This window comes from Temnothorax longispinosus, chromosome 4, assembly GCF_030848805.1.
Source record: "Temnothorax longispinosus isolate EJ_2023e chromosome 4, Tlon_JGU_v1, whole genome shotgun sequence".
NCBI lineage: Eukaryota > Metazoa > Arthropoda > Insecta > Hymenoptera > Formicidae > Temnothorax > Temnothorax longispinosus.
In genome coordinates this window covers 6,052,961-6,076,675 of record NC_092361.1, presented here as the reverse complement: position 1 = coordinate 6,076,675, position 23,715 = coordinate 6,052,961, and the positions used below count along the sequence as shown (strand labels likewise).

Sequence of the window (23,715 nt, the reverse complement as noted above, 5' to 3'; positions counted from 1 at the left end):
TATTAATAGTTTAAATACAGCTAGATTAATACACGGCAATAAATAATGCATCATCATATACCGTGTGTGTTATCGCAACTGGTTGATACGCAAAGGGGCGGAAGGGTGGCGGCAGACGCATCGCAGGAATGAAATTACCGCTCGGCGGCGGCTAGTTCGCGCGCGCGCCACGACGCAGCGCTACCGAGCGCGGCGCGGCAGCGCGGCGATCGATCGCCGCGCGCGCTCGCGAGACGTTAACTATTTTTTAGGACAGATTTATCGGCGATCGCGTCGCGGGGAGCGATGCACGCGCGGATCGCACCGGTCGCCGACGCGGCCGGGAGCGTCGCGTGACGCGCGGCGACGCGGAATTCGCGATCCGCGCGGCGCCGATCGACGTCCGCGTGCCGAATCCGCCCGGTGCGGCTTCTTTTCTTTTTAGCGCGAATACTTTAAATCGACTAACGATCAGCGCCGCACGCAGCGGCGACGTTGCCAAGCGTATGCCCACCCCGTCGCCGTGCCCCCGCGCGGACGTCCGTGAACACGAGAATATATGACGCGCGACATCGTGGTCGAAAATCGTGCGAGTCGGATAATAACAGAGAACTGACGTTATCGACTCCTTTCGAACATTTCGATACAAATCCGAACGTTTGGCCTATAACGCGGCCACTGATTACACAATTTACCGTTATCCCGATATCTCGTAAATATTTATACATCCCTGCGACGCGAGAATATTATACATCTTTGTATAATTATTATTCCGCAGTTATCATTCGCGCGTGCTGGATCGACGTTTCTCGCTCTGACCGCTGTATCTTCCAAGAGGGCGTGACTGCGCACGAAATCTGCAAGCTTGCGTGAATCTTCATACGGCCGGCGACCTTTGATAGTGCCCCGTCGATGGTGATACGGCAGCTTCGTCTGTCGTCTGGTGTCGTCGTCACAGTCGCGTTACGATCGCGTACACGCACGTGCTCGAATAAACAGGTTTGCGTTAAAAACACCGCCAACGAAAGTTGTCGACCGTCCAACCTTCGACGAGCGGCTTCACGTAGCGTTTCGCCGACGAGAGGACGCGAGACGTCGGTCTCAGATCTTGGAATCGTCCGTTTGAAATGGTACGTGCTTCAAGCAACAAAACTAATAAATATTTGATTCTTTTTTTTTCTTCTTTTAAATAGCGCCAGTCTTTTAAGTTGCGACAACCGGCTTTCGTGATTGCGCCAAATCAATTTGTAAGCCTCGTTACCGCGAATATTGGAGTCGAATCGCTCGAAAATTCATCGCGAACCTCCGCAGCGCTCGCGGGTGATCCTAATTTAAAAATCGTGGGGAGTCACGAGAGCGTTCGATAACGGAAACGCCGAGGGACATTGGATTTCCCGTGACGCTTCCGCAACTCGCGACTCTTCTCCGCGCGCATTTTCACCCGCGGGCGCCGGCGGCGCGACTCGCGAGGCGCGAGGGAAGAAAACGAATCTCGCGCTCCCTCCCTCCCGCCCTCCCGCGCAGCGATCGGTCGTGAAAATGCGACGATTTTTCGGCTCGCGCGCCCTACGAGTCTGCCCTTATTCGTCGCCCCCGCGACGATCCGGCAACAGCGCGGCGTCCACCCGCCGGCGCCGGTGGCGCCGCCCGGCGATGGCAACGCGCAACTAAGGCGGGCGCGGGTGTTTTTGTACCCGCGCGTAGCTTCGCGCACCGTTCGCGGCGATCGAGGGGGGATGGGTGCCGGGCGACGGGACGGGGCCCAAGATGGCGGTAGCCGTGCAGTCGAGCGAACGCGCTCTCGAACCGTGAACCGCGCGCGCGTTGCTTCCCGACGACGACAAGCGCGTGAGATGGACCGGTTCGGCCGTGGATCGCCAACATTCGTCGCATCGTCTTCGTAGCTCGCGCACGACGCCGCGTAATTGTCGTCGGCTATGCCCGCTTGACGCAACACGCGCTCTTTCTTGAACCGGGTCGAAAGAAAAGAAGGAAAAAAAAGACGAAAAGATACGTCGTTCGCTCGTCTCGGGGCCCGCGAACACCCTGTCGAAGGTACCAGCGAGATACCTCGCCGAAGCGCCGTCGCCGTCATCGTCGTCCACGTCCTAGCACCGCCACGCGTCGCGACGAGATAGGTCTCGCGGCGCTCGGTTTGTCATGGTAGGTTTTTTTTTTTAATCGCTAATTTCGAGATAAAGATTGAAAGGAAGAACGAAGGGGGAAACGGAAGTGTATCTCTAAGTTCAGGGCACGCGCTTCCTGCCAGGGCTAGCGCGTAAATTAGCTGTACCCGTTTCCCTCGTCTACGTAGAGAAACGGCTATAACCTAAAGACTCGTGAGCATGACGCCCCTCGTTTTTTTTGTTCTCTCATGCTGAACAGCGGGGACTCGCGTTCTAATGCGTCGCCACGCGATCTCAGAATCGTAAATGCTCACTCGTTTATGAAGAATATTTTTGAATTTTATTATCTATGTACAATGCATGTTCCCAATTAAGATTGGATTTTGCAGCAGAGAGCCAATGAGATTTATAATAATTAACGATTTTGGTATCTACCTGGCGGTTTACATTTCGGCAAATTGAATGCTGCAGTTTTATTACGAACAAGCATTTGTATAGATAGATTATATATTCCTTTTTTGCTCTTAATTTGGATTTTTACTTTTGCAATTCAAGTTGAATCTGTTGATTGCGACGTATATTTTTGCAGGCAACAAAAAAGTATGATGACGGAGTGAGCGATGATACCAGTGGGAGTGACTTTGACGATGAAGAGGATCCCGATAAAATTGAAGTACCTGGTAAGTTATAAACTTGTACTTTGCATATGTAGATTTTATTCAATCAGATATTCTATGAGTCGTCACTTTGTACAAGATAATATGATTATTCCTACATGAAATTTTTAACTTAACATAAAAAACTATTTGCTAGGTGGCGGTAAAGATCTGGCGACTGCCGCTGGAATTGGAAGTATCAAAGATGAGAAGCCTGTAGACTTGCCAGAGAATTCTTTGGAAAAAACACAAGGAGCGTTAAACGGTAGGTCACATAATATTTAAAGCAATACGAGTACTTTTTTTATTAGCACACACATCTCACGGTTGATCAAAAATCTATTTTTTGCGACAATTATTTTTAGAATTAAATCAAAAATTTGGTAATAAAATTCCTGGAGGTTTAGTGACAAAAGCAGCAGCGCCAGGCTACGAGATGGTGCGTGTAGGAGGCTCTCAAGGTACTCCACCAAATTTCGCTGGCACAGGTCAATTGAATCAACTGAATCAGTTAGCAACTGGTGGATATCCTGGTTTTCCACCAGGACTAGTAGGATTTAATCCTGCTGCTTTTCTTCAGTCAAGTATGTATTCTTATTCTAATAAATTTTACATAGAAATTTTTCTTCTCACGATAGTATTTAAAATATTTCTTTTTTTTTTTTACAAAGATGTATGTATGAATATTATCTATGCACATACATCACTGATCACTGAATTATAAATAAAACTTTATATCTTAAATTTATAATAATTTTAAATTTAATCTTGAGATGCAATTGCTATAATTATATATACATATATTACAATAATATTGAATTAATTGTTTCAGACATGACTGCCATGGACATGAATGCTTTGATGGGTAGTTTCATGGGTATGCCTGGAATGAACATGGGAGTTAATCCTTTCGTTCAGTTACTTAATCAAACTGGATATGGACAGCCCAATTGGTCAGGGCTTTCAGGTATTTGCGATACCTTAATAAAGATTCTCTGATCGAAAGAACATCTTACGAGGCAAACACGTACTATTTATAATTTTATTATAGGGAAGGCAGTGTCGCAGATGTGGATGAATGCAGGTGACCCGACAAAATTGATGCAACCAAATATTCCAGAAGAGGAAGAAGTAGACGACGAAGATATGGGTGTTGCCGAGACTTACGCCGATTACATGCCAACAAAACGTACGATCAATGTTTATCTTTATTCACCTATACGCGGCTTGCTTTGAATTAAAGTTTGCGATAATTAACAGTCAAACTTGGACGAAAGCATCCGGATCCGGTTGTGGAAACAGCTTCTTTGTCAAGCGTCGAACCAACAGATGTTTGGTACAAGGTCTCCATACCGGAGGAAACGATACGATCCGGTGCGCTCTCTGCGCTTCAACTCGAGTCCATCACGTACGCTTCTCAACAGCACGAGCATCTCTTACCCGACGGTACACGCGCTGGATTTCTGATCGGCGATGGCGCGGGCGTTGGTAAAGGCAGGACTATAGCCGGTATTATATTCGAGAATTACTTGAAAGGTCGAAAACGTGCCATCTGGGTGTCGGTGTCGAACGATCTTAAATATGACGCCGAGCGCGATTTGAAGGACATAGGTGCATCGAAAATAGACGTACGTAATTTATCTGCGCTAGATTGTGTTGAATATATGTATACTGATGTTGAAACTACTTTTTTTTATTTTACGATAAATATTTTAATTATTTGAAATAATTATTAAAGATAAGTCAATCGTAAATTACAATGAAAAAATTGGCTTGCAGGTACATCCTTTGAATAAATTTAAATACGCAAAAATCTCGTCAGCTGTGAACGGTAATGTGAAAAAAGGTGTGATCTTTAGCACGTATTCTGCATTAATTGGGGAATCGTCGCAGAGTGGCGGGAAATATAAGAGCCGATTGAAACAGCTGTTGCAATGGTGCGGCGACGATTTCGACGGTCTGATAATTTTTGACGAGTGTCACCGGGCGAAGAATCTGTGTCCTACCGGAAGTTCAAAACCCACTAAGACAGGTTGGAGTAGAATTTCATGCGCAGAAACTTTTTTGAAGTGTCTGGATAGCTTCAAGTTATTTTACCGATGACATAAAACTTGTTGCAGGATTAACAGTTTTGGAACTGCAGAATAAGCTTCCGAAGGCTAGAGTCGTATATGCCAGCGCAACCGGCGCCTCTGAACCTCGCAATATGGCCTACATGGTACGATTAGGTATGTGGGGTGAGGGCACACCTTTCCCGGAGTTCAATGGCTTTATCACTGCCGTGGAGAAGCGCGGAGTCGGCGCGATGGAGATCGTAGCGATGGATATGAAGCTGCGCGGCATGTATATTGCTCGGCAATTGAGTTTTCACGGTGTTGCCTTTAAGATCGAGGAAGTACCTCTTTCCAAGGATTTCACGAAAGTTTATGATCACTCTGTGCGATTGGTGAGTCATGCGAAGATAAATATATATATAAAAAAAAAAATAATTTGTTCACGTTTGGTCGTTCCCATATTCACACAATTTTATTTTGATCTAGTGGGTGGAAGCGATGCAGAGGTTCCAGGAAGCGGCAGAGTTAATAGATGCGGAGAATCGTATGAAAAAAACAATGTGGGGCCAGTTCTGGTCGGCGCATCAACGCTTCTTCAAATATCTCTGTATCGCCGCGAAAGTGAAACATGCGGTGTCTGTGGCTCGCGAGGCGGTCAAATGTGGTAAATGTGTGGTGATTGGTCTACAGTCTACCGGCGAGGCACGTACTTTGGAGCAGTTGGAACGTGACGACGGCGAACTTAGCGACTTTGTTTCTACTGCAAAGGGAGTTCTGCAAACGCTAGTGGAAAAACATTTTCCGGCGCCAGATCGTAATCGCATTCAGCGTCTCCTTGGTTTAGAACCACCAAAATTCAAGTTAGACGATGATGACTTAGACGGTGCTGGCGGTTCTGCGGGAGGCAGCAAGAGGAAGCCGGTTCGGCAAGCAGCGCAGCGTGCGACAAAGAAAGTGCGCTCTTGGTCATCAGAAGAGGAAATATCAGACGAGGACAGAAACGGCGCTCACAGTTCCGGCTCCGAGTACAAATTAAGTGGTACCGAAAGTGAAGACGATCATCATACGGACGAAGAGAGCAACGCCAGTTCTGATTTCAATCCGTTCTTTAGCGACAGCGATTCTGACGTTGGTAAATATTAATCTTATAAATTTTTATTCTGTAACTTGATCTCCATTTTTAATTAGAAAAGAACTATTTCGCTTGCTCTCAGAACTATATTTACTATATACTGTGTCTTTGTTTACTATGTCTAGATCCCTGGGATAGGCGAAAGAAAAAGGGCAAGAAGCAGAAGAAACCCGCGAAGAAACGTTTGAGCACGCAGGATAAAATCCAGTCAATGCTAGTGCATAAACAATCCAGCAACAAAAATAAACGCAACGGCGACACGGCGATCAGTGGGCCTATGAACGCCATGGGCGGAGGTGTGCCTCACAATCAGGCACCGCCTAGAGACTCTATTGAAAGGGCTTGTAGCATGAAGGAAGAATTATTATCGGAAATTGAAATTCTTGGCGAACGATTGCCGCCAAATACGCTAGACCAATTGATAGACGAACTCGGCGGGCCAGAAAATGTCGCGGAGATGACAGGTAGAAAGGGTCGCGTTGTGCAAAGGGAAGATGGTGGAATAGAGTACGAGTCCAGGTCAGAGGTGGACGTTCCTTTAGAGACTCTTAACTTAACGGAAAAGCAGAGGTGTGTATCAAGTACAAATTTTTATATAATGATTTTTGCGTTTACACACTAATTTTTAATGACAGATTTATTAGGATGATACTTTTCTATAATGATAATTTATATTGATCCTTCGAATTTGATGTCGGTTGAATTCTATTGAATATTATCCTTGTATGCATCAGGTTTATGGACGGAGAGAAGACCGTAGCGATAATCTCTGAAGCGGCCAGTAGTGGTATATCGTTACAAAGTGACAGACGAGTTAGAAATCAAATGCGACGTGTGCATATCACGCTCGAGTTGCCATGGAGCGCGGACAGAGCGATACAGCAGTTCGGACGAACGCATCGATCAAATCAGGTCAACGCGCCGGAGTACATATTTCTCATATCGGACCTGGCCGGGGAAAGGCGATTCGCCTCGATCGTCGCGAAGCGTCTGGAAAGTCTGGGTGCGTTAACGCACGGCGATCGTCGCGCGACAGAGACCCGAGATCTCTCACAGTTCAATATCGACAACAAATACGGTCGCTCAGCTTTGGAAGCGACGATGAAGACTATAATGGGGTTCGTATCGATTAAAAGTACACAGAAATCATCCATGTGGAATATGGTTAATTCGATTTGATAATTTCAGGTACGAGCCGCCGTTGGTACCACCCCCTCAGGATTATCACGGTGATTTCTTCAAGGATGTGGCGGACGCGCTAGTAGGCGTCGGTTTGATTTGCAACAGCGAGAACACGCCTGGTGTGCTTACCCTCGACAAGGATTACAACAATATGTCAAAGTTCCTGAATCGTATCCTCGGAATGCCAGTCGATCTGCAAAATCGTCTGTTCAAATACTTCACCGACACGCTCAACGCCATTGTGACTCAGGCCAAGAAGACCGGTCGCTTTGACATGGGAATTCTTGATCTAGGCACATCAGGCGAGAACGTTCGTAGGGTGCGACTCTACCGTTTTCTGCGGAAGCACGCAACCGGCAAAGCACCAACGGAACTGCACGTAGTTCACGTCGAGCGCGGTATGAGTTGGTCTGAAGTTTCAGACAAATTCTCAGAGCTGACTGGATCCAAGGAGGGTTTCTATCTGAGTCATCAGATCCGTAATGGCAAACAGACGGCCATTCTCGCGGTCGCGGTAGACAGCGGCAAGAAAAAGTCCGAAAGCAAGAAGGATCAGCTTTATATGGTGTACAGGTACAGTCGTTTAAAATCCCATTGTGTATCAACAAACATAATAATTCTTGAACGTTGGAAGCTAATGATCGCGTTTTGTCAGGCCCAATACGGGTCTACAACTACGACAAGAGACTCTAGGCGAATTAGAGAAGAAATACAAGAAGGTGAGCGCAGACGAGGCGGAGCCGCACTGGACACAACAGTACGAGGCCTCCGTAAACACGTGTTCGCACGCGTATTGGAGTGGCAACTGTAAAAACGCCACCATCGGTATAGACTGCGAAGTGGGACTAAGAAGACGTTCCTATAATGTATTAGCCGGTTCAGTTCTAAGCGTTTGGAGCCGCGTGGAAAACGTGCTCGCCGCACGATCCGGGCATAACTCTAAGATGCAAGTTATACGGCTGCGTACGGGTAAGTCTAGCTTGAGGATTATGCTCACTATCCAATGTTTGACATCAATGTTCCGACAAGATTTGAAAACATTTTAACAATTTTCCATTCTCGTGACAGATGAAGGATTGAAGATTGTCGGGACGCTTATCCCGAAATCTTGCATGGAGTCATTGCGTCAAGCGCTCTCCTCTGACGCGGAGAAGACGGAGGAGCAGACGTTTTAAGCGCTGAGTCTCGTGTCAAGGGTAAGATTATCCACCCCGATAATCTCCGCGAGTTACTAAAATTACTTTACCATTGTAGAGATATAAATAGGACCAAGAGAGGCTCTTGACGTGACGTAACATGCCGCGACTGTAGGAAGACCTTTTTTTTTCCTAAACCTTTCGTCCATATGCGAGAAGAGGAATTAATTAACGAGCGCAGCCGTGATAGCGCGTATATTACTTGCCTGAAACCGTTGAGACGCGCTACCAAGTAGATTGAATCTGTTAATCAGCAAACACGAGTAAACGCTTCCGATTAACAATCGACAAGGCTAAGAAACTTGCTGCTTATTTCTTTGTCATGTCTATACAATTGTTCGCGAGAAATTTTAGCATTCACCCGCCGCATACCAATGTAGATTTCTAAGTAGATCCTTTTGTTATCTATATATATCCCTGTCACGCTGATTATAATTAGAAGTTTATTTTTTATCTCGTCGCCATTAATCATATTTTCGCCCAGAGATTCTAGCAGACGGATGTAGCGTGTGGTACGTAGTTGAGTATACAGACTCTATTTGTCTCGAATGTGTCGCGAGCGAGCGTAATCGCATAGAGAAACGACAGAGCACGTATTTTCCTTGAGGAAACGCGGAGTATAATTGATTAATAGTCCATACGACTTAGAAACACTTTCAGTTTTAAGCTAGCTCGTAGCGCTAACGTCCGAAGAGCATCGACTATTCACCGTGATAGTGCCAGTAAATCCATTTAAACGTGATAATTGCCGAAGGAACAGATTAATTGAGAATAGCAAGACGATCGGTGCAATCGATCCTCTTCGGAAAGTAATAGAGGTATACGCGACAGCTTTGATTTTTGTTTAATCGATCGACAATTAAAGAGATGCTAACAGACACACCACACACACATGGACACACGCATATACACTACTGCTACTGTTACTACTATACCATTATTACTATAAATTACTACAGCTATATATTAATACTAGTGCTCTACCGTTACAAAACTATCATTAATATTATCTAGATCTGGAGAGACGAGGTAATCACATGGGTATCGCGGATGTGGTTTTTCCGATTCCACCGATTCCGATTAGAACTTGTGAGACGTGATTTACTGTGCAAGTGCCAAGTTATATTTTCCTTTTTCTTTTTTTTTATTTTGCGACAATATAAATCGGTTAAAATATACATTTTCGTTAAATGTATCTATGTTTCGTTCTACATGTCTGAATGTATTGTAAGAAAAGTCATGTTCCCGACAGGGTCAACTACTGCTAATCTTTATACGATGTATCATAAATATCATCGATTAACCTGTTGGCGAAATATTTATGTATGAAAGTAAAATAAGAAAGTATTTGTGATATTCTCAAGTTATAATTTTATAATACATAAAATGTTTTATTTTTCTCTCGGACAAGTGAGTCATAATTTTTTATTTTGTTCACCTGTATTCTTTCACGCGATTTTACGAAATTGAGACGGAACATCAGGGATACGTCCCGTGTCTGATACCTTTCTACATACCTCAACGAGATATTGTCCGAAATTGTCCGAGACACGACGCCTCGTCTCCCGACGATCTCCACCTATAACTAATTAGCCTTAAAACAAAAAAAAATGGAAAAAAGAATTTAGATTGAAGAAAATAGTATCTACAGCCGATATATTTATATTCAGATGCATAAATTAGCAACCAGTGCGGCCTGCATGTATATTGGATGTAGATTGTCTGTCCGTTTGTACGTTTGAACGAAGATTCGAGAAACGAGTGGTGATATGGGCCTCGTGATCCATCATCTCTAATGGTATAATAAATCTTCAAAGATGCAGACTTAGAGCGTAGAGTACTGTCTGAACAGTTAAATAGAATCAAGCCGTGATTAGAATCCTCATTTTAGTGATTTAATTCTTAAGAGCGTGCGCGTGATGCGTCTCTGTATGACGAGGGAATGAGAGAGAGAGAGAGAAAAAGAGAGATTCGTCATCCACCTGTTTCCACAGTTATCTTCGTCGGAAAGAATCGTTCCGCGGTAGAAATATCGCGCGTTTTTCTGGATAACAACTACATATTACATTTATAAAGAATACCATCGAAGAAAAGAGACATCCGATTGATAGAAATATCCGTATAACGAATAATCGGTACTGTTTCGATCGGCGAAAGAACGGAGGAAAATGCGACATTTAGCGTTGGAGCGAGACTCGTCGTAGATTTAATTCCTTTAGGTATTATCAATTATTCGTAAAAACGTGATATATTAATTATTGCTGCGTTACTTTAGCGAAATACGGGAAGCGGAAGTAGACGCGATTCGAAGGTATTGAACCGCGTCTCAATTCAGAGCTGGGTGTCTCACGATCCGCGCGATAAACGGCAATTGGATTCAGGCACAGGATTTTAATACGGGAGGTCGTAACGTAATTTATAAGAAGCTCTGACGAAGCTAAACTAAATGTAAATATATATATCGAGGCTGTAACGGAGGCGGAAAAACTTTAGGATGTACGGGGCGCGTTTTGTATTCGATATTTTTTTACAATTACGTCTCGCTTGAGTTCCTATCTTTCAGACGCGACTTATAAATGTGGTATCTAGTACACGTGGAAACAGGCGTCGCGCTTTCTAGTGAAATGATTTTATTCCTTTTTCGTAACGTGCTGTGTTTTCGCGGATGACTCACGGGTGAGAGCGAGTGCGCCGCGTGTATATATGCATGTATAAATGTCTTTGTGTATGTAAAACCAATTCTTATACCCGAAACGACGACGATACTCACCATTTTTCGCGTCCGAGAGCTCTTTTTAAAGATCCCATTCTGTGTTTTATCGAGCCAAATTGATCAACGCTGAATTCTCTTTTCGCATAACAAAGAAAAAACTGCTAAATCAGCATACATCCTTTTATTTTTATTGTTATCACCAAATGTGTTATGTGACGCAGAATGCAAAACAATTGGTTTATACAAATATGAAATATAAATGATTTTACCGCAAAGTCTCTGATGATTGTCCACCAAAACCTACTTATAAAGAAAAAAAAATAATCGTCACAAGAAAACATAAATAAACCGCGATATATCTATATATAATCTTCCTCGTGTTCTGCTTTTAAAATAATTCGGGAAACCAAGCAAATCCACATAATAGGCGCAATTACAAACAAAGATGAGACACTATCATATTTTTTAACATTTATTATAAGTTAACGTTTTGAACGTGGATAAAAGTTCCGCTTACATTGTTTATCTCCACGTCTTGTATCTCGGTATAAAAAAAACTATACAGACGAACTTCTCTTCGTGCACCTCGAATGCAAGTGGAAGGTACACTTGCTCAATCATTCACGCGACGCACATGTACAATATCTCACATACCCTATATTATTCTACGTTTCCTACGTGTTTATTAGATCTCCGTAGTACCTCTTAAACGTATGTATATGTTTTTACTGAAACGTATTGCAAAAATTCACGGTGAAGTTAATCGCTACCTGGAGATGGAAGTATCTTGGTATTCTTTAATGAAAGGCGTACAGAAGCATTAAAAACGTACAGACACCGATGACGAGACCGAGTATAACAGAATCTCTTCTCTTACGCAGATTTATCCTCTGTAGCAGACTGTTTACCGCTGGAAATCGATTGGAGATATCGTTGAATCGGGTTCGTATACGTTTGAACGCTTGTCTCTGAGTCATCAGGTGATCCCGCGTCTCCATCGCTATGCTTATTTGGTCATTGATCAGTCGGTCGGAACTAGAAAGAAGAAGAGATATATATGATAATATACAGCAAAAAATATAAATATCTAAAGAACTTTTTAATACAATATTTTAAGATGACATTAATAATGTATTTCAATTTTATTACATTAACAAGATCAAACTAGCTTACTTGTGAATATGTTGGTTTTCCTTGAGGTACATCTCGCGCCGATTCAATCCACTCGCACTTTTATAATTGCTACATAAACCAGATATAAGATTAATTTAGCTTTTATCGATATAAAATACAAATGTACATCGAGCAAAGACAGACATAATTGTACGTACTCTATTTCCTTGCGGACGCTGCCTAGAAGGTCCTCGCGGTCTTTCCTAGCCGTGAAGTTATTTCTAATCTTGTTGAACTCCAGCTTGTAGTCCTTTAGTATTTCCTTGTGGCGCTGCATCGTGTGCAACATAGCTGCTCCGTTGGGCTGCAACTCGCTCATCCTCTCGTTTATGGAGAACAACTGCGTCGATCGTCAGTTCAAATCAGTGTACATCCGTTTGACGTGCTCGCGCACGTACGGGAGGAGAAAGATGAAGAGGATCTACCTTGGAGAGCAGCGTCTCGATCTCCGACGCCATGTTCTCGAACACCTGTTCCTCGTCCAGGAGAGGTACCTCCTCCGTGCTGACATATCTCGCACCTGTGTTTATGCCGAGCTTGCTGAACGCCACTAGCTTCGCGTCGATCTCGTTCTCCAGATGCCTCGCCTGCTTCCTCAGATCTGCAACAACAAACCGCGTGACTCATCTGCAATTTCTGTGTAGAAGGCCTGAAGAAAAAGTCATCTTAGTAGGAAGCGTGCTCCATTTTTATGTTTATAACGCGGTGTGTCATCGCAAATAATGCAACTCGCGGAGGCACGAACGGCATCGTCGACGTCGAGATAACGTCATTATCTAGGATGACGTGCAGAACGGTCCCGCATTTTCGGGACACTCATCTGACAATGTAAACAAAGATCGCGGGGCCCTTTTTCTTCCCTTAGACGTCTAACGGTATCCGCGAAGTTTCGCTGCGTCTTCGGCAGAACGTGAGTCTTACCTTCCCAGTCGACCGTGTTTAGCGAGCTAGCCATTTAGCGCGGATCGCAAACGCACACGTTCATGGATTGACACGTAAAACGTCACATAACACCCTTCCTCCTGTACCGAACGTAGAAAAAACGCAACGAGACCGCTGCAGAGACTGCAGAGTGCAGCGTGCAGCAGAGTGCAGTGTAGATTGAGAAAATAAGAAAAGGCGCGTAGCGACCTCACGATTTGCTGCACTCTGCGCTTGCACTCGCGCACTAATTTCATTAGGCCCATATCAGACGGCTACGCGTTGAGGAAAATCACAAGTAAATTTCGACCAATCGGATAACATTAAACCTGCTCCACTCGTCCTGACATATGTACATACATACATATGTACATCATCTGATAATACTAGATAAGGGCCGATATCACAGTCTCCGATTAACGTGATCCTCCGATTAAACTCAATCTTCGTCTCTTTCTAGGGGGACAGTTAGAAAGAGATGCAGAGTGAGTTTAATCAGAGGATCACGTTAAGGGTCGACAGGAGTAACACTACCGACCTCTGTCGGGTTGCTTAGCTGCGAGTCCGTATTTTATTTATTATAAATTTTTTAAGAGCCAAAATGGAAAATCTGGCTCTGTACCAGCTTGCGGCTGATCTTACTGATTAAAACGAGCATAAGTGAAATGAGATTCGTTAATTGATTTGGCTAAAATTTGGGACAAGCCGTTCCTAAGCAGCTTTGCAGCTCTAAGCAAGCCTCAGAGACCAATCGAAGACTGTGATGTGGCTGCGACGTCTTAGTGAATCATCGCATGGTAAGGGGCGGCTGCAACGTCTTGGTGAATCATAGCGAAGGTTAATATTAATACAAAAGTGCAAGGTTTATGACAGAGACAAATATAATTGACCGATTCTGAAGAGTTTTGAAAAAGGGAACAAAATTTAATTTGCGTGACGTCACAACATCTCCCACCTCGGGCTCGCGCTTGCGCCGCGCACGGTCGGCTTAAGCTGCGTTTCCACTATACGCTATACGCGTCGCGCGTCGCGTCGTCTGTCGTTAACCAATCAAAACATCCCATTTTATTAAGCCTTGTGTACACAATACTAGAAATCGGTCCAAGTTTCGGTTTAAGCCAATCAACTTGCAGCTCTTACAGAAAAGCAGCAGTTTCATTAGCTTAAACCGAAACTCGGACCGATTTCTAGTATCGTGTACACAAGGCTTAATAAAATGGGATGTTTTGATTGGTTAACGACAGACGACGCGACGCGCGACGCGTATAGTGGGAACGCAGCTTAAGCCGACCGTGCGCGGCGCAAGCGCGAGCCCGAGGTGCGAGGTGGGAGATGTTTTAGGGGGAAGCGAGGTCTTTTCCTCGTGAACCCTTGCACCTCGTGTGCACATCGTTAGATGGTCTTTTCCTGCCGAACCGTCGTCGAATGCACTCGCTCCGAATTATAAGTATGAAAAGGTAAATATTGAGAAACACTGCGCACTGTCCGGAAGATTTGTGTGCGGAAATAGTCAATTTGTCGACAAGTATCATTTAACTCCAAGCGTAGAATTTTCTGAACAAAAAAGCAAATATTAAGATTAAATTTGGCGGCAATTCTAGGATTGTGAAAAGATAAATTACCATTCTTAATATGTTTTAGATGTGCGGGAATAATGTTATGCGTTAGACAGAATTTTAAAAATTCCCTTCTGTGCGTACTCTTTATACAACACTTATTGAATTTAATTCTTGAGCAGAAGAGTGGCATAAGGCTCAAATACTTGAGTAATATAAGAAAAATAATTAGTAGGCGAACGCATTTTTTAGCCTGCGTATAATCAATAAAGTATTGAGACACGTGAAAATGTCAACAATAAAAATGGCGATGCGAGTCAAGCGCGGAATATTCGTTTCACGAGCCGAAACGTTTGTTTCATGTAAATACACGTCTTAACTTTATTGCGCACCATGTTCCGCGCTTGACTCGCATCGCCGTTTTTATTGTTGATAAAAAATACATTTTGGAAAATCTTAAACTCATTGTACAATAACTGTAAGAGTATGCGGTAAGACGTAAGCAGTAAAAGTTGACCAACTATAATCGATTATTCTTGGATTGTAAAAATCTTATTAGTCAATGGCTTACTGCTTACGCGTCTTACATCTACTCTTACGACTATTGTAGAATGGAACTTTATAGTAATTTAGAAACTAAGCGTAAGTCTGGCGAATGTGAGCGATCTAAGTTGTGTAATTTTTATGTTCTTTCTTTTGTGCTCGTCCACGTGTCGTCCAATAACTGTTATTTTCTTTAAAATAATTAATTATTTAATAATGATATTCAACACACACATGCAGACTGTACTTCCCCAGTAAAACAGGTACGTCAAATCTACGTAATACGTGGATGGAGATTCATCCACGAGTTATCCACGTAGATTCAACGTTTCTTTTTCATCGTCAAAATCGAAGAACCTTATTCGCGTGGATTCAACGTTTCTTTTCTATCGCTAAAATCGATGTACCTTATCCACGTAGATTCAACGTTTCTTATCCATCGCCAAAATCGAAGAACCTTATCCGCGTGGATTCAACGTTTCTTTTCCATCGCCAAAATCGAAGTACCTTATCCGCGTGGATTCAACGTTTCTTTTCCAGCGCCAAAATCGAAATACCTTATCCGCGTGGATTCAACGTTTCTTTTCCATCGATAAAATCAAAGTATCTCATCCGCGTAGTATCAATGGAGATTTTGCGTAGATATTTTCACTGTTTTACTGACAGATAATTTATCAATCTCAGGAGACATTGATGTTGTCAATCGCAATTAATATAGCTAAATGGAACGTTTTAATGAATAATTAATGAAAATGATAGTGAGACATTTTAAAATTGAAGATTTTTATTATGCCGTAAAAATACAAAAGTTATGTGTTATAATAATAATCAGTTTTTAAACTGAATTTGTTTCTTAAGATGATTTTTAAAAAATTATATATTTGCGCTGGTTATAACATATGTAGACTATATGTAACACTTACATCAAATTAAGAAGTAGTCTACCACGTAAGGCAGTTGGCTCACGATCCAGAGGTCCCGAGTTCGAATCCCACCAAAGTAAGTGTGTTTTTATATGTGTTTTTAAATACGAGAAAATATTTATAATCATAAACTGCATCTTAAAAAACAAATTTAGTTATAAAATAGTAACAAAATTTCGATAAAAATAATTTTTTTTATGCCGGGTGAATATCGGAAATCAGTGTCCTCTAGTATTAAGAGGTTTTTTTGGGTGAGTATAATTCAATACTATGCACCAGTAGTTCTCTGTGTAATAAATTACTACCAGTAATCCAGTACTGCCCAGTACTTCTAAAGTACTCGCCAAAATATTAAGACGTGAAACTTTCACGTATAAATTCCACGTCGAATCGATGATCTCATCCACGTGGATCCGACTACCGTTTTTAAGCGGATGATCCACTCGATTGTCTACGTGAATTCTACGTTGCTGGTCTACATGAAAGAAACGTGGATTCCACGTTCCTGTTTTACTGGGGTTAGCAATGCGAATGGAAGCAAGATAAACTTATTGTTAGATTATACATATAATCTTAATGCTATAATTATAAATAAATATGATATAATGCATTTTAGCATATGCTAAAAAAGAAAGGATTTATTATACTTCGTATTTTTTTTCTTTTTTTAGAGGGACAATATGACCACCCACAATAAATTTTCATTTTGCGAGAGTTGTAGTCGATATCCCTATGTCGGCAGAGTATCCGTAGAAAAGGATAGTGTTGACTTCATCTATCAATTTGTGAAGAAAAGATTTGTTGCCGTGGACCACGGGAGTCTTAGCATATACAATACTGCCCCTGACATAATTGGGCCACCCAAATTTCCAAATTTGGACGGACAACTTCATTTACTACCTATCCCGGTAAGTCTTCCGAATATAACCCCTACCTCCAAATTTAATGAAACTTACAGCAATTGTATAGCATTAAAGGACACACCCACACTATAAAGGATTTTGTACGAAAACAAATAGGAACGGAGAAATTAAAAAAATACAAATGGTAAATTATATGATTTACTAATTACTAATGAATGATTACTGATTACATATTAATATGTGTGTACAGACAGTTACATATAAACGTCGGAGCGGCAAAGAGAAACTAAAACCTAGACCAAGTTTAGCACCTAAAGCCCGTATCAGATTAGCGGCTCGCAGCAGCGAGATGCCGCGACTGCGATTGCGATTACATTTCTTGACCAATGAGAAAGGAGCTGCTCGAAAATCGGACATTTCTCATTGGTCAAGAGACGTAATCGCAATCTCAGGCCGGTATTCATAATCGGTTCTTATATTTAAGATCGTCTTAAGTACAATCTTAAGACGTCATGAACCAATCACAGAGCCGTATTAGCATTTTAAGACATTACTTAAGACGGTCTTGAAATAAGAACCGACCGAGAAATGAATACCGGCCACAGTCGCGGCCGCGAGCCGCTATAAGCGACAGATGCTTTATGACAAGAGAAAAACGCTTTCGGACTATAGATTAATAATAAATGAATATCTGTATTAAATCTTCACCTTACTAAATACATATGAGTCTACCATTGCATATACTAAAAATATGAATACTAAAAATATTAGCGAGGCCCCGTACGCAAGGTAGAACGTTCCATTCACTTGGCGTGTATAAGGATTTATATATCTACTAAATTTTCGCCTTACTAAATAGATGAGTCTACAATATACTAAAAATAATAGATACGGAAAAGATTAGCAAGACCCTTACGCAAGGTAGGGCGTTGCCCATCTCTCCACAACCACCTTTTCTGCCAACGCCTGTTTCACGACAATTTTCTACCAGATTAAGTCTTGTTTTCGTAATAGATGTTGCTTTTGCAATAGAAAAGTGTTATATCACAGCTCCGCCCCCCTTCCCGAACCCCCCTCCCGAACCCCCCCGAAGCCGGGGGCTTCGCCTCCTAGACCCCCTTTCGGGGGACTTCGCCCCCTTGGACCCCCCCCTAGGCGCTTTGCCCTCCAATCCCCATTAATTTAGGCCCTCTGTCGCGCAATAATGTTTCAACTTCGCACACTTCAATTTTGAATTTTTGACGCCATTTTCTCCGTTCCTATTTGTTTTCCGTACAAAATCCTTTATAGTATGAACGTGTCCTCTAATGGTCAACAATTGCTGCAAGTTTCATCAGATTCGGAGATAGAGGCTATTCGGAAGTTGAGTCAATCGCTATATATTATATGTTACAAGATTTTCTACTATTTGACAATTTCGATTTTCTAATATAGAGGCTAAAGGATGGTACTGGTGTTTCAATATCTCCGTGGCAAAACGTAGCTGTCACGAGACCCAGTTCAGACGATTATAATGCGACAAAAAGATATATTGGTATGTAATATTTAAATCGATAAATAAGATATTGTTAAGGAAGATACGCTTTTGCTGATAGGAGAGTAAATATAATAATATTTTCTATTTAAAGATATCGAGTTTCATGAAGCTGTATATCCAGTCAGAGTCTGTATTTACGAAATATTTAATCCTGGAAACGTAATTCAAATTTTGGCTCAAGATTCCAATAATCACTGGATTCAGTTGTGGGACGAATCGTCTCATCAGATTATACCTCCGCAATCAAGATTATTTTCTCCACCGTTGCATCCGTGCAACTTCAAAACCAAAATGCTCAGACTAGTGTTTAAGGGCAGTTCAGATAAAACTTTTACAAAACTGGATGCTGTGATGCTTATCGGTACATCAGATTTGATCCTTTCTAGAAATCCTAACGAGAGTTTAAGTAATCTGTTGAAAAGAATTAACAGCATCTACTCTTCACACCACGACCATGTTCATAATTTAACAGCAGATTCGAAAAATGCACACTTGGATATAGATCATCTGCAACGAAATTTTCCTGATTATTGTGTTATTTATAAAAGGTATTATTATCATTGACATTAAATAATATTTTAATGTCAAATAATATTTTGTCCATTTTTTCTGTTAATAATACAAATTAATTTAAAAATTAAGGGGATACTGGGGTGATGACAGAATTTTCTCGATGTGTGTAACACGCCCGATCTTTTTAATTTTGTTTTTCCAATATCTGTGTTTGTCTAACGAAATGACATCTGATGTCCTTGTTCGATACCTGTGCCGTCTCCACTTACTAACCTGCGTGTATATATTTGTGGAAAATGTACATGATTTCTTCGAAGCCCAGATTTTTTCTTCAGGCTTTCAATCTCAATTTCAACGGTACGTTATTGTTTGTGCACGTATTCTGAAGAGTGGAAACATTCATTTCGTACATATAACATATAACCTATACAACTGTTTATATTAGAAAATATGGTTATGAAGACAGCATTTTTTTTCAATTATCACTAATTTTTGAAATTTTCACTCTTCATTAGTACCTATACCTTACTCCTGTAAAAGGATTTTGTGATCTATAAAACCGTTTCAAATAGAGTTCTTACAATAAGAGTTAGGACACCGTTATAGCATACCGCTGAAGCATATGGCGACCATGATAGCTTTATTGTCTCATTCCCACTTACAACTTGGCTCACTCTCACTAACTTGGCTAAAACATATGGCGGGACCAATAAAAAATCGTCACCACATTGGCTTAACTCTTATTATAGGTACTCTAGTTTCAAAGAACGAGCCCTGATTGTTTTTGTCAGTAATTGTCCCCTGATGGTACCTTATTGGCTCCTACGGAGCCGGAAATCCATTGGGGATTAAAAAGAAAATTGTCCCCTGTCCAGGATCCCCTTAATAAAAATTAATTTGTTCCGATAATATTTGCAGCGACATAAGAAGGGTTTCTTATAAGAATAATTTGAAGCACAAAAAGGTATCTCAGGAGAAAACCCCTGGTTATGAGCAACCTCTTGATCAGAGATGTCCGTGTCGTATTTTATTGAAAAGTAATTCGAATTGTGCCAAGAGTATGGAACTCTCATTGGATGAATCCAAGGAGTTATCACGTTGCAGTTTATCTGCGCTTCCTGTAAGTAAAGTATCCTAAGAAGTCTCTACTTCTCATCAAAATATTTATTACATGACATTTCGTACTTTGAGTATTAAAGTATTTATTTTGTATTATATTAATTATATTTTATCTTTACAGAATGAAATACTACTAAAAATATTTAAATACTTAGATGTGGTAACATTATGCCGCATGAATGAAGTAAATAATACGCGCTTTGATATTTTAACACGGGATTCTCTACTCTATACATGTTTGAACATGCGATGGATTAAATCTGACAAAAAATATATGTGCAAATTATTTTGTTACTTTACACCTAGATGTGAATATTTGCAACAATTAGATCTTACAGGATGCAACTTTGATGTTAATGATTTCGTAAACTTTCTTGATAATTGCGGCAGGCGTTTGACGCATTTAAGATTAAGTGACTGCAACGATGGAGAATGTTTAAATCCTGTCCTACTTAAAACTTCAGAGACATGCAAAAATTTGAAAGGTATATGCATATATAGATATATAATTGTCAAGATTATTGGTAAATTGTATAACAATTTGTAACAAATTTTTCTTAGAATTGGATCTAAGTGATTCTGATGGCATAGACGATGAAGGATTTTCGTATCTCGAGGGGCTAAATAATTTGGAACACTTAAACCTTTCTCGTTCTGGTATAACAACCGAACGTCTTTGCAAAATACTGCAAAATAATCAACGGATTCGTCAGTTATCGGCGGGCTTTAAAGACTTTATAGACGATGCAGTTCTAATAGAGTTGAAAAATTCGTGTCACGACTTGGAAGTAATAGATTCATTTCTGTACGCACGTCGTCTTACATCTGAGGGTATTAATGCTCTCGCTAACTGTAAGAATTTACAACAAGTGGCACTTGATATGTAAGTGTGTGTGCTACATTTTCTTTTAAAACACACATTATTGTATTCTTTATTGAAATTTGTTTGGTTCTTTTGCGAGCATCTTGAAAAAGTTACATGAATTTTTTCTTTGCAATTAAAGTACTGTACTAATTACATCATTTTTGTTACAGATACGGATACCCAGCTGATGATGAGAGCTTATTTAGATTACTTTCCTCTTATCAAAACTTGCAAGATGTTACTTTGTTCGATGGTGTCCTCACTGATCGCCGGTTGGAATTACTAGCGCAGTGCAAAAATGTAAAAAGGATCGGTCTTTCTAACATCATACTTGATATACCTGATAATTGTTCCGTTATTTTGAAACAATGTCCTAAACTAGAGTGGATTACTTTCCGTTTCTGTAATATAAATCAATTAACCAATCAATTAGTTAATCAATGGAAAGAAAGATATCCGCACGTGTCCGTCTATGTATTCTGCAAATAATTGAAAATAGTTTTTGTTTGATAGTTTAGGACAAATCAATTTACTTTTTATATGTTTACTTACAAATTTACTTTGTAAAAATTATCTGATAAATTAGGTTTAAAATACGTTAATGTTTAATAAAAACGAAATATTCACATTTATTTATAGTTTTGTTATTTTCGAACCGTCTTATCTTTCTTTTTTTTTCATAATTTGAATTTTTTGAGCGATGGTGTCACTTCTTTGTTTGAAATAATTGTTCAGCGAAATACTAGAAAAACTACATTAATAATATCGTTAGTAAATTCTTGATATTAAAATACAAATAGTTGTTAAAACATAAATTAAAATTAGTAAAATTTAAGATTTACAATTTTTTTAAAATAAAAGTATAATAAATACACAAATATATTTTACCAAAAAGATGTATTTAGTTAGATTAAAAGATAATAATTATTTTAAACACTGCACAGATATTATGCATTTAGGCACTCTCGTCAATCTCGAGTAGTTGCCTTAACTGTTATCTGTCAGCTTTGTGTTGGTGATTCGCATTTGTTTAACGACAACGCTAAGGGCCTAAGCAGAATGGCTGTCTTGGCAGTGTTTTATGCCTTAAGTCTTTGTCTTATGTAACGCACAATACTGTACAGCATTATTCGTATATGTATTTGACCGGAAATGAATGTCCGAGAAAGAATCTACCATATGAAATCGTTTGTATTTCGTATGAAGACTTTTGAAGTGCAATTGAAAAAGTTTGTGAGTCATTCGTTTAATTGTAATTAATTAATTATTTTTACACCATGCATTTAGCCGAAATAGATAAATTAATAAAAGTTTTTATACGGAATCGTTTGTATTTCGTATGAAGAGTTATGAAGTGTGATTAAAAAGGTTTGTGAGTCAGATAATTTTAATTAAATATTTATAAACTCGGTAATTAGCCGAAATATAGATTTTTAGTTATTCATGTTAAAAGAAGAAGGCGCTAGTGTTCCCGAAGGTCCGTCTGCAATCAGAATTAATATAAACGTTTTAAACATTATTTTATAGTGAAATAAATAAATATACAGACCAATAAGCCTGTAATTATATAAGCGATAGTTGCTAATTAAGTTTGTGACTCATATAATTCCATCTTGCAGAGGACCTACTTTTAAATTAAGCGCTTTTAAATGTATTATTATTATTATACTACCGATATCGATATATTAAAAGCTTGACAGAGTGACGTAAACTAATTCGCTCATAATATAACAAAGTATTCGCGTTTAAATTCTCGAAAGCTAGCTTCTTTACTATATGCTCTCTCTTTATGTCGATCCGATTCAGATAAAAATCTTTCTTTCTCTCGCGATATTCCTATTAAACTGTACAAAAACTGAAAGTGGCGATATTTTTCACGGATCTGGTTCGAGTCTCGGCAATCAACTTGCAGCTCTTACAGAAAAGTAGCAGTTTCATTGGCTTAAACCGAAACTTGGTGCAGTTCTTGCATCGTGGACACCGGGCAAGGGTTGATTTATAATAGCCGTAACCGTTGATTTAAGCCGTAATCTTTAAGAAATTGATCAATCACAGTCGAATGTGAGAAGAATAATCGACTGTGATTGGTCAATTTCTTAAAGATTACGGCTTAAATCAACGGTTACGGCTATTATAAACCAGCCCTAAGCCCGGTGTCCACGATGCAAGAACTGTTTTGGTTTAAGCCAATGAAACTGCTATTTTTCTGTAAAGCCCGGTGTCCACGATGCAAGAACTGTGTCCAAGTTACGATTTAAGCCAATCAACTTGCAGTTCTTATAGAAAAGTAGCAGTTTCATGTATATAGATTAATTTCAATTTTGATTCAACTTTTGGAATTTAACTAATTCTATACTAAGAACTAAAAAAAGATAAAAAGTTTAGTTTAATTTTAATTTTAATTTAATACAATAACTTGAGAGAAAAACGACAGGTCTTTTTCATCAACCTATAACAATTAGAGAGAGAGAAAGATGAAAAGTTTAGAGAATATTTCGCTCAGCTTTCAACCACTCGTAAAAAAAAAAAAATTAGAATTCTGTGAAGAAAAATTACAAAAATACCTTCAGATCTACCAATCAGATTCGTCTTCCGGAAGCCGATCCGTTTGTCGTGTTTTTTGAACGCAGTTTCACAGCCAGAAGATGTTGTATGTTGTATGTG

General features: G+C 40.4%; 3 protein-coding genes across 6 annotated transcripts; 2 read left to right on the top strand and 1 right to left on the bottom strand.

Moving 5' to 3' along the window:
• The first annotated feature begins 917 nt into the window (after window positions 1–917).
• Window positions 918–11,313, top strand: Sno (strawberry notch). 4 transcript variants are annotated; one of them, XM_071775064.1, is made up of 16 exons: window positions 918–1,109; window positions 2,695–2,785; window positions 2,919–3,026; window positions 3,127–3,345; window positions 3,594–3,728; window positions 3,813–3,950; window positions 4,022–4,389; window positions 4,541–4,793; window positions 4,882–5,207; window positions 5,302–5,947; window positions 6,073–6,517; window positions 6,682–7,065; window positions 7,136–7,702; window positions 7,785–8,098; window positions 8,198–8,325; window positions 8,384–11,313. In XM_071775064.1, exons 1-15 carry the CDS (start codon window positions 1,107–1,109, stop codon window positions 8,302–8,304), a joined length of 4,104 nt encoding a protein of 1,367 aa, XP_071631165.1. In that variant the 5' UTR covers window positions 918–1,106; the 3' UTR covers window positions 8,305–8,325; window positions 8,384–11,313. The 4 variants fall into 4 exon arrangements, with proteins under 4 accessions (XP_071631165.1, XP_071631167.1, XP_071631166.1 ...); XM_071775066.1 differs by lacking the exon at window positions 918–1,109 and adding an exon at window positions 1,715–2,142 and having other exon boundaries at window positions 3,169–3,345; XM_071775065.1 differs by lacking the exon at window positions 918–1,109 and adding an exon at window positions 1,715–2,142 and having other exon boundaries at window positions 3,163–3,345.
• On the bottom strand, window positions 11,205–13,293 carry Gos28 (golgi SNAP receptor complex member Gos28). Its single transcript, XM_071775067.1, has 5 exons — window positions 13,133–13,293; window positions 12,637–12,812; window positions 12,370–12,551; window positions 12,212–12,280; window positions 11,205–12,073 (listed from the first exon to the last, which is right to left on the bottom strand). Exons 1-5 carry the CDS (start codon window positions 13,164–13,166, stop codon window positions 11,836–11,838), a joined length of 699 nt encoding a protein of 232 aa, XP_071631168.1. The 5' UTR covers window positions 13,167–13,293; the 3' UTR covers window positions 11,205–11,835.
• A 1,240-nt stretch (window positions 13,294–14,533) lies between these two features.
• On the top strand, window positions 14,534–21,700 carry LOC139811905 (F-box/LRR-repeat protein 4-like). The gene is made up of 8 exons (XM_071776397.1): window positions 14,534–14,589; window positions 16,826–17,062; window positions 18,452–18,551; window positions 18,646–19,102; window positions 19,986–20,187; window positions 20,308–20,671; window positions 20,748–21,069; window positions 21,222–21,700. The coding sequence occupies exons 2-8, from the start codon at window positions 16,835–16,837 to the stop codon at window positions 21,538–21,540; spliced, it is 1,992 nt and encodes a 663-aa protein (XP_071632498.1). The 5' UTR covers window positions 14,534–14,589; window positions 16,826–16,834; the 3' UTR covers window positions 21,541–21,700.
• The last annotated feature ends 2,015 nt before the right edge of the window (window positions 21,701–23,715 follow it).

Bases quoted from the DNA above. Each gene is read 5' to 3' on its own strand.
- Gos28 (XM_071775067.1), bottom strand. From the start codon at position 13,166: ATGGCTAGCTCGCTAAACACGGTCGACTGGGAAG. The intron at 12,813-13,132 runs GTAAGACTCACG...TTGTTGTTGCAG, and splicing joins AAACACGGTCGACTGGGAAG to ATCTGAGGAAGCAGGCGAGG. The intron at 12,074-12,211 runs GTAAGCTAGTTT...TCTTCTTTCTAG, and splicing joins GAAAACCAACATATTCACAA to TTCCGACCGACTGATCAATG.
- Sno (XM_071775064.1), top strand. The intron at 3,027-3,126 runs GTAGGTCACATA...AATTATTTTTAG, and splicing joins AACACAAGGAGCGTTAAACG to AATTAAATCAAAAATTTGGT. The intron at 5,208-5,301 runs GTGAGTCATGCG...ATTTTGATCTAG, and splicing joins ATGATCACTCTGTGCGATTG to TGGGTGGAAGCGATGCAGAG.
- LOC139811905 (XM_071776397.1), top strand. From the start codon at position 16,835: ATGACCACCCACAATAAATTTTCATTTTGCGAGAGTTGTAGTCGATAT. The intron at 19,103-19,985 runs GTATTATTATCA...TAATATTTGCAG, and splicing joins TATTGTGTTATTTATAAAAG to CGACATAAGAAGGGTTTCTT. The intron at 21,070-21,221 runs GTAAGTGTGTGT...TTTTTGTTACAG, and splicing joins CAACAAGTGGCACTTGATAT to ATACGGATACCCAGCTGATG.